Source organism: Silene latifolia, chromosome X, assembly GCF_048544455.1.
Source record: "Silene latifolia isolate original U9 population chromosome X, ASM4854445v1, whole genome shotgun sequence".
Lineage (NCBI taxonomy): Eukaryota > Viridiplantae > Streptophyta > Magnoliopsida > Caryophyllales > Caryophyllaceae > Silene > Silene latifolia.
In genome coordinates, this window is record NC_133537.1 from 26,795,086 (window position 1) to 26,805,529 (window position 10,444).

The window sequence follows — 10,444 nt, forward strand, 5'->3', positions numbered from 1 at the left end:
CTATGATCAAATTAATTATTTTCTTTTATTTTGTTGGACTTTTGCTTGATTTAGAGTTTATCAATTAAAAATTAAATTATGATCACGTTTGGTGGTGGCCCTAGTGGGATGGCAGCATGGTCGGATGGGGAAAAAAGGTGTACGCGGAGGGTGGTGACGGGAGGGCGAGGTTTCAGGTGGCGCAACAAGGAGAGTAAAGGCAGGAAGTGTGGATTTCATTTGGGGGAAAATGTAGTCGGGGCAATGTGGCCGTGGTCGGTCGCTGGCGATTGCCCGCGCTGGGAAGAGGCGGTGGGCAGTCGCACGACTGGAAAGAGGCGGTGGGAGGTGGTCAATGGTGGTGAAGGCTAGTCAATAGTGGTGGTCAATAGTGGTGGTGGTGTGCTTTTGTTTTGAGTTTTTTTTTTTTTTTTTTTTTTTTTGAGTTTTTCTATTCGATGTAGTACATACAAAGTACTCCCTCCGTTCAACTCCACTTCGCATATTTGCTTTTTGCACGGGTATTAAGAAGCGGATTAAAAAACTATAAAAAGTACATAGTGAAAGAGAATGGTGGGGTTAAAAATGTTAAAAAAATATAAAGGTGGGGTTTTATGGTGGATTAGTGTGGGGTATGGATGACATTTTTTGTAAATATGGGGTGTGAATAAGGATAGATTAGTCATTTTATTGGCCTAAAAAGGAAATATGCAAAGTAGAGTTGAATGGACGAAAAAGGAATACATGTAAAGTGGAGTTGAATGGAGGGAGTAGTACATCAGTGAAATGAAAGGACTAAAATGGTCAAAGTATACTGTAATGAGTAAAATGCGTACTACGAAAATCACCCATTTTAATTTATGTCATTATTATATATAGCAACTAGATACATACAAAATTTATTCAAAATGTATATTGGAATAATGAAAAGAAAATATTCCCATCTCTATGACAAAAAATAAAACATCTAGAAGGAAGAATTGGTCTTCCACAATTGACCATTATCTGCATTTAGCTTTCACAATCATTGAGCTTCCTTCTCACTGGCACGTTTTATTTGGAGAGCAGCTCTAATGCAATTTCCTCTAGTGATGATTCCCACCTTCAAGCAAAAGGAACAAATAAGCACAATTCATAAACCTAGGATTTATAAACTATTAGCAAGTTGAATTTTATTTCTTTTGATAATGATAATAATAATAATGATGTCAATGTTGTGTGCAATTTGTTATTGTAGTTGAACCAGCAAACCCAGTGAGACAGTTGTGTTGTAACTGTAAATTGAAAAGGTCGGTCGTCTCACTAAAATACCTGCCAGTGCAGCAACCATGGACTATAGGAGGAAATGATGTGACAATAAATCGATGTCAACTTTGAGGATAATTTTCCACATATATAGAGAGGTACAAATTGTACAATGTAGAATTCGTCGCATGTGGTTTTATACTTTTATCAAAACCACCATTTTAATATCATGACGTAAAAAAGTAATATCTATTGCATTTTGAAAGCAACTGTCAAATCAAAATTGATGTCGTTTAACCATAAATGTCAAATGCAAAATATATGTCAAGACGACATTGGTTTGTATGGATAAAAATTGTATTGGTTCTTACCAGTTTCCCGTCAGCATCTACAACTGGAAGTCTTCGATATTTTGTCTCAAGTAGTAATCTGCAGTTTAGATAAAATAATAGGAGTTCAACTTTTTGCTAGAATTGCCGATGTTTCAAGAAAAACACCCTCAAAGAGTAAACAAAAAGACTTCTGTGTGTGTGTGTGTGTGTGTGTGGGGGGGGGGTTGATGATGAATAAAACTGAACCTGGCCGCATCATCAAGATTAGTTGTCTCACGAACAACAAGAGGAGCTTGGGTCATCACATCAGCAACCAATTTACCATTTGTTTTGCTAAGCAACTTCTGAAGCTCATTGAAAACCTGAATATTTTATGGCAAGAAAACATAAGTACCGTGATTTAACAACATTACGCCACCGATGAGACTGTTTTAACAACATTACGCCCCCAAAAACCCCCTAGTCTGTGTTCACAGGGAGGCTGTTTTAGAATGACCAGAACAAATTTCTTTTTGAATTGCATCAATCAACTGCTGCCTAACGATACTAGAAGTGTAGAAGAACATACAACTTAGTGAGACATTTTGCTTTAGCCCAAGCATTGGATTTTAATTAACATGACAATTATTTCAAAATAACATTCAGTCATAACGAACGTACTTTCCAAGAGCTGTCAACTTCTGGAAACATGCTTGCCTCCCCTAGACCGGTACCTGAAAATATTCAATGTTAAAAACCTGTTCTCTCTGATAAAATTCATCCAAGAAAGGCATAAGATGCAATGATTAAGTTCACAAATAAAATTTGTGTCGAGTTGTTTCTATCTTTTACGCACAACAATTTTAATTACACACAATTATATTATTATTATTATTTAAAAAGGCAAGTCAATTGACACAACTATTGAAAAGAGGGAACAAATGGGATCAACTAAGCGGCTACCTGCTATCATAAGTTTCATATTCAACCACATAAAACATCCTAATCATTGATCAACCACTAATAATGGCACAGCCAAGACCTTCCTACAAAGTTATCAATCCACCATCTCGCATGTCTTGTTTCATAATTTCATACCTGAGATAGTGTCCAAAGCCAACAGATCATAATCTGAAACTAGCCCAACCTGCATCAAAGAAAACAAAAGGTTTAACAGCATGCTTACTCAGATAATGTGGTCCAAAACTTATTCAGGCATCATTTTTTTTTTTTTTTTTTGCAAGTAAAGTGCGACGTACAAACATCAAGACATCAAGATACAAGAATAGATAACATTCAAATCAAGCACAGAAACATCTAAATACATGTGAAGCATGCAAGATCTGTCAAAAGCAAAACCGACATATTACATATTATACCTAAGTTTTAAAGGAAAAAAATGATTTTAGCAAGATATATAGCCATGCTGCATAAAATGTGGGACCTGTGTCTCACGAGTTAGTTATCACCCAGCGTCTACACTGCCATATGACTACAAACTTGTGACTTAAACAAAACAATGTCAAAACAGCCCAAATCCGTCTCTGATAACAGAGCACAGTTCTGTCCTTTCCGGGAACTTTAGCATAGGTTCCTTAACGATGCAGCCTACATTCTTTTGCCAGTCTCGGCGTCTCCTTGATTAGGTTACATCAACTTTTCACCTTTAAGGCCTTAATGCATCTCACAAGACATTTAAGAATATGGCCATATGGGTACGGAATCCACACTTGACCCTATTCAATCCAACAATTCTCTTAGAAGAGCCAAACAGGAAGAGGATACTTCTGAAATAATCAGCATGATATTTAATGATTTACAGCCTAATTTCTCAAACATCTTTCTATTTTACATTATAAAACTCAAAAGAGTATATTTATTTGGTAAGAGTATATTTGTTTGGAAGACGTGTTCTTGCCTCCATTTTTTTAAAATTTAAGACAGTGTTCTACTGTCTTAAGAATTGAGTCATGTCGAGTACGAGAGATGATTACGTACCTGGCTAGTAACTAACCATCTTTGACACCCTACCGCCCTACCCGAATCCGAGTAAGTCGTCATAATGCATAAAGCTAACTTGTAGGATCATGATGCATAAATAAACCCCTTGGGAAATTAGAAATAATAAGTGCAACTATAGGAGCATTTTCTTACCAGCTTCCAAGCATCATCAATCACGGGAAACCCAGTTATCCTTTTCTCCACGAGAATCTCCAAAGCTGTAGACAAAAAAAAATTCAACATAGAAACGTCACAAAATGGAACTACAACCACCATCACATTGTCTTTATCTGACTTTGATAAGTCAAATTATGCGTAACACTGACTATTGATTTCTCCAGATATATGAATAGATACAAAACATTTAATCCATCAAAAACTCTACTTTCATATATTCCCTCCATTCCACTTTTATTGTCCTATTTCTATTTTGGGAAGGATTTACGGAATAAGATTACAAATTTATCCCGTAAATCAAAGAGAATGAGAACAATGTTATTGTAATGAAGGAGAGGTAGTTAAATATCAAGCGTAATATTGCAGGTTCACTTAATTCCTTCACTAAAACTTGGAAAAGGGACAACTAATTTTGGATAAATTAAGAGGGAGAAGAAGACAATAAACATGGAACGGAGGGAGTGTCATTTAAAGAAGTTAGTGAGGGGTCGTTTGGTTCAACAAGTTGGAATGGAATGGAATGGAGTTTGATAGTATAGTAGTATGGGGTTCTAAATCCATACTTGCCTAATCTTGTTTGGTTCACCATAAATTATAGAAGGGGGGAATGGAGTTTGAATCCAAGGTAGGAGGATGGGTATGGGATTCCAAAGGGTTGGGGTGGAGTTAGAATCCATTGGGTATCTAACTCCATTCCAAATCACCCCAACCAAACACTAGAATGGATTGAATCCATTCCAATCCATTCCAAAAGCTCCAACCAAACACCCCCTGAATGTCTATTGTGATAAATTACCGGTCAGAGTTGATATTTGTTTAACCACTTTAGTTAAACAGAGAACATAAATGTGATAAAGGAAGTACTCCCTCCTATGCTCTAAGATCTTCCACATTTCCTAAAATGGCAAATTCACAAAAATCTTCCACTTTCCTTATTTGTCCATCATTTGTGGTTATAATAACTTGTGACCCCACATTCTCTCTCTTACTTTCATATTTATTCACATATCATCGTACCACTAAATATTTGTCCAAAACTAATGTGGAAGAACTTAGAGAATAAGAGGGAGTATTAGACAAAAAAGTTATGAGAGGTAAGCTCCAGATATACCTTCATCTACAGTAGTTGTAGGTTTTACCACTGCTAAATTTTCCCTTGTTGTCATAAAGTCGCCAACAGTATATACCCCATTTTTAGACTGCAAAAGAGGTTAAAGTTCTAAATTCAGCACCCATTGTCGACAAAAAATAATGCACACACACAAGCCAATGCACCAAAGGCAAAACCAAAAGTAGCATAAATAAACATTATTAATCTTCTCACCAGCTGTAGATTATAGTTATGTGAGAAAAATTTTGCAAGGCAAAGACACAACTAAGGCAGAAAAATGAATAGGGGCACCGCACATGTATATGTGAAAATCTTGAGCAAACAATAACAATAACAAATCCTATTCCAATATTGATTTGAGTCAGTTAACATGGAATTCAAACAAAAGCATGGGTCCAATAGTCCAACCTCATGTGCCTGTGTAAATACTTAAAAATATGCCAGACTGGTTGAGTTAGCTATAAATTTGCACACCAATTTCATTTGAAAAAGAGATTGCTAATGATTTTCTAGGTATAGTTCAAAAATTGAGTAAGGAACAAATTCATAGATCATTAGACCCTTTAAGGACATTTTGTATGACCTACGAAAAATGTCAAAGTAGCACCCCTTATTCTCTACACATACTAGGAGACTAGCATTATTCGACTTAAAACATTTATTACACAGATACCCCCAATGAATTATTAATTTAACCCCAATAACCCCCTGAGAGTCTAAAAGCATGCAGCCTCGGCTTGTCGTAGTTGTCGATTGCAGCAAGGTACTGGTTCTGATAAACCCCAGGCAAAACGTTAGGAAGAGAGTGAGAACATAAACAGATTGCATAGACCTACGTGTTTAGCTTTGAGAAACACCAAATCAGTAAGTGTACTTGTAGAACAGCCAAAGTTCTGATGGTGAAACCGTGAAAGCCGTGAAACAACCCAAATCTAATTCATTCGCTCACACAAGTTCGTAAGACCTTTACCAAAAGAGATTCTTCTGAAGAGGAGGAGATGGATAGGATAGGGTAAGGGGACGGAAAAAGAGGGGACGGAAAAAGAGGAAAAGGAAAGAGAGGGGGGGATGGAGCAAGGAAAAGGAAAGAGAGGAGGGAGACATCCATTTTCCTTCCCCGAGTTTTCATTTAACCCAATTTTGCAAGCCAAACAGAAGAAAGTGGTCCTTTTCCCTCCAAATAAAGGTTAAAGGTAGCACTCTCCTTTAACGTTTACCCCCGGAATTAACTTTTGGATTGAGGGATTAAAGCAAAAGAATGAAGAGGGAAAAGGAGGGGGAAATTCCCTTAATTGATAAAAGGTTGGTTGGAGGGATTTGGAGAAGGAAAGAAATAGAGCGATCTATGTCCCTTCTATAAGCTAAACTGAACTCCCTCCCAGCATAGGAGATGTTTGAAGTAAAACTCCCTTGATCCATTCCCCTTCCCCTCCTTTTCTCTCCCTTCCCCTTGCTGTTTTGTATCCCAAAAAAAGTAAAGGTCTTTCAACATCATAACTCTTTCAAAAGGCCTATAAATTTTGTGAGATGTTAAGAGAAGATGGCTAACTCCCAACCTGGCACTTGCAGTCCCAAATTCAAACAAGTAACTGCATAAAAAAGCTCCTACGATAGTTCCAGCTTTCAAAATCGAGCACTGAACTGTTTAGGGCCTGGTTTGGATAGCAAAATAGGGGGTAAAGGGTATAGGAAGAAAGGAAAGAGAGGTATAAGAGGGAGGGAAGGCCGGAGTAGGGAAGTGGAGTATGGTTGTTTGGATACAATTTCCCTCCAAATCTTTCCTATGTTGGAGAGATTTTGATTTGCCTTGGAGGAGGGAAAATGGATCCCTCCAAATTCCTCCCCTCCTTTTCCTTCCCTACCCCAAATGTTATTCAAGCAACAGATTTTGTATCCCTCCCTCCCCCTCCCCTTCCTTTCCCTCCAAAACCCCCCATCAAATCAAAAGCCCTTAAACTCAGGATCATCTCAATAAGCTACTCGCAATTGATCCAAAAGGTAACTTCTCACAGGCTCCACATAGTAGTTTGCTTGCTGGCTTCGCTAAATAAGAATAAAAAACATCTCGAAGATATTAAGTAGCGGCTGAACTTGGAACTTTAGTTTAATGGTAATGGAGGTAGTGGTAGCTTTTAAGTCATAATAACCTTATCCCTTGAGTTGTGGAGAATAGGGGATGCTCTAATTGTAATGGAGGTAGTAGTAGCTATTAAGTATGGGCAATTTTGGATCCCTGTCCTTTTTCCAAACAAAATTTAGAATGAGAACAATTAATTTGGGATCGACTGGAGGGAAAAGTGGACAATAAAAAATTAAAAATGGGATGGAGGGAGTATATTATAGCATTACGATTATGTTGAAGCAGTGAAGCTGACAACTTACTAATGCCTCAAACTTAGTATTAAAAAGGCACCTCAAGGTGAGGAGGGCTCGACGTGACAAAGCGCGCACTGTTTTTGCAAACAATTTTGTATTCCCGTGAAAAAGTTCTATGCAATATTTCCCTTGTCGGACTTTGAAGAAGCTTAACATGTAAAAGAGTTCCGCGGTAAGGATACTGTGCCAGTAGTGTGCTCTTTACTTGCGGTGTCGTTTGTCTATAAGGCACACTGAGGCGTTTGGGTTAGTGCTTCACATAGCCGTGAGCTTAAACGCCCAAAACAATCCTTTATATATTAACACATCCCTCCTGACATCAGTTCCACACAGTCAAAGTCGCACACCAGTTGTAAAGTTAAGGATTCGTAGTTCGGGGGGTAGAACATGATCAAAAATCGGAAATTCCAATTTTAAACCGTCGTAAGCTCATTCCAATTTTAAAGCCTCTTTCCATGCTACTCCGCGGAGTAGCTCATTTAGCGCTATCTATAACAACTCTTTAAGACAGTTTTAAGCAAGACTAACTCATTGGACCGTCACATGATAAAGTAAGATAAGCCGCTCAACTATTAAATCAACCATTAAAAAATCACAAAAAAACTATTAAAATATACTCCATAAAATACAAACCGGAGAAGAGTGGCCATTGAAGGTACTATTAACGGCGGCAGAGGCGGCGGAGAAGCAACGTAAGTTACCGTAGGAGGACAAACGGAAGGTTCTAGAAAGAGAGGGGTAATTTGGGCATAATTGAGGGTGAAAGTATGGAAGCTGACGGCGTGAAGCGACGTCGCGTAGAGGAGACAGAAAGGGTGTCTCCGCCACTATAAGTAGCTTTGAGTTCATTTTAAGTAGTGGTATAATTACGGATTTCTCCTTTGTTTGCGGTGGAGAGAGAAAATCCGGATCTAAGGAAGAGAGAAAGGAAAGAATCAAAGATATTGATAAACAATGAATTCCTTTTTTCTTTTAATTCTTTTTTCTTCTTTTCGTTTTTTATTTATTACTGTAATATATATATACCTGAAAAAAATGAAAAGGAAAAATGGAATTAGGATACTCAGTTAGGACTTTATTATGGGTCCGTAATTTGGCGGTGGCGGGTGTGGAAACGGAATATACATGAAAAAGTGTACACGGCTGCGTTTGATTTTTATTTTGTTTGGAGTTTAATGATGATATTTTGGATATTTAAGGGGTAGGAAAGTGTCTTTCTCTTTCGAGAAACTTTGAGGTATTTACGTAGTTACAATACACTATGTTGTTATATTGCTCGATTAAATAATTTAACAAATATTTTTATGAATAATGAAACATAATTTATGTGAAATAAAAATGACACTTTCGTGTTAATTAAGGTGTGTGGACGATTCAAACGTACTTATAATTTTCATTTCTCGATAAAGGTATTTTAGTAAAGAGCATTTTGGGTTTGGCATTAATTAAGGATTATTCTCCTTCATGTGCAGAGTACATTATTTCGGGAAAAACAATATAAAGATCTAAATACAATGAAGTCGTAATTAGTTGCATGCATGCTTAGCAAGGCAAGTAGAAGCTCTTCATTTAGGTAGTTTGACCTTCGTCGATGCTCCTAACTCTAAGGCTCCGACCTCAGTCAACTTGCAAAAATGACACACGGGCTATCGAGAATCTCTAAGGGACGTTCTCTCATGCCTAAGCCAGCAAGTGAAAGAAGTAGTTCTATGTTACTAGCCATAACCCCAAATTTAACAAACACTAATTTAGTGTACATATATTTAACTTGAAACAAACAATTTAAAGCGTAGCTAATTAACTTAGAATTATTACATGATCATTTGATAATTAAGATCCATACTTAAGTGATTCGGTGAATCTGTGATTAATTTTGGGAGAAAGAAGAAAAAATAGAATCTGATTTTTTATTGTAGAAAAGCAAGCATGATGGGAGTAGTCTTCCTCCCGAATGTAGTCTTCCTCCTGAATGTAGTCTTCCTCCTCGTAGGTTTTGGAGTAATCTTCCTCTCAAATGTATCTCCGTCAGCGATTACCCTTGTTATGCCTTGGTCTTCGGTCTATACCGCATCATATCGCTTTTCATCGGCCCATGAAGGAGGCCATGGGAGAAAGCGAAAACGGACATGAATTTATCACACTCTTTAATCTTTTGTGTCTCTAGATCAAAGCATGAGGCATAGTATTAGATGAACTCGTTTCCCTTCTGCTGCACCTACAGCAGCTCGATTGGAGCTAGCGTAATACATGAGAAACGTTTCTTGAAGAGTATGGTAGTATCGATCCTGTGAGGAGGTTACAAAACCATTGATGTGACAAACCGCCTAGGGTGGTGATGTGCTATACTTGTTTTGTCGTGTTTTATGCGCTATTTGGAGTGATTTATGAGGCTAATATTGTCCTCGAGATTTCTTTGGTTGTTTTGACATGCTTTTGTAGGAATCATTTTGTGCGAGTCTAGTTGTTGCTATGGAGGTTCCTAGGTGATTGGTGGAGCTTTGAGGAGCAATGAAGTGAAAAGGAAGAACTTGTGGCATAAATGAAGTCAACGACAATTCAAATGGCAAAGACCCAATCGGGGTAGCAACCCCAAATTCCTATCACGTGATCCCTAAAGTTCAGCAATTTTAACTCAAATTGGCATGGCTACGGCCCCAACAGGTGCATTAACCGTAGGACCGCCTTGGATGGATTACCTGATAGTCGATTTTAATGACTTTGTGTGAATTGCCACGCCCCCGGTCCGGGTAAGCGTAATTTTGACGACTCTTCAGTTTCATAGCTCGATTGATTGTGTATATATCCGTGAATTCCTGATCATTAAAGAACTTTTGAGTTAAGTTTTTTCCTAAAAGAACCTTTATTTGATTTTAATTTCTACTTTGAATATGCATTTAGATTCGAGTATTGTTAGACTATATTCAAGATTAGTTCAAGTTCTAGTTTCATACCTCATTTTGGTAATTCATTATTTCTTTTCATTCTTACTTTTGCAATTGAGTTATGATTTTTTTTATGTCTGGTCATATTTTTTATAATCATTAGTGAATACTTCCTTATTCTGGAGAGTGGAGAGTCATGAATCGTCATTACAAATGATAAACAGTGGATGTGAGTCTGTGACCTTGTGGGGCATGCGGGTGGACAAGAATTTGGTGAGTTGATACATAATGATTTAACTTTTAACACAAATTGTTTAATAAGACGGTTTTATACCATAAGACCAATCTCATTTACTAATAAT

General features: G+C 37.4%; 1 protein-coding gene across 1 annotated transcript; it reads right to left on the reverse strand.

Annotated features, from left to right (window-relative positions):
• Positions 1-812: 812 nt before the first annotated feature.
• LOC141623168 (CBS domain-containing protein CBSX1, chloroplastic-like) lies at positions 813-8,194 on the reverse strand. The gene is made up of 8 exons (XM_074439241.1): positions 7,834-8,194; positions 4,825-4,912; positions 3,690-3,754; positions 2,634-2,682; positions 2,217-2,269; positions 1,803-1,918; positions 1,596-1,653; positions 813-1,081 (listed from the first exon to the last, which is right to left on the reverse strand). Exons 1-8 carry the CDS (start codon positions 8,047-8,049, stop codon positions 1,004-1,006), a joined length of 723 nt encoding a protein of 240 aa, XP_074295342.1. The 5' UTR covers positions 8,050-8,194; the 3' UTR covers positions 813-1,003.
• Between the last annotated feature and the right edge of the window lie 2,250 nt (positions 8,195-10,444).

What these genes read in the sequence shown, in the direction of transcription:
- LOC141623168 (XM_074439241.1), bottom strand. Translation starts at nt 8,049, where the DNA reads ATGAACTCAAAGCTACTTATAGTGGCGGAGACACCCTTTCTGTCTCCT. An exon ending in TTGATGATGCTTGGAAGCTG is followed by an intron (nt 2,683 to 3,689) that starts GTAAGAAAATGC and finishes TCTTTGATGCAG; the next exon opens with GTTGGGCTAGTTTCAGATTA. An exon ending in GGCTTTGGACACTATCTCAG is followed by an intron (nt 2,270 to 2,633) that starts GTATGAAATTAT and finishes GAATATTTTCAG; the next exon opens with GTACCGGTCTAGGGGAGGCA.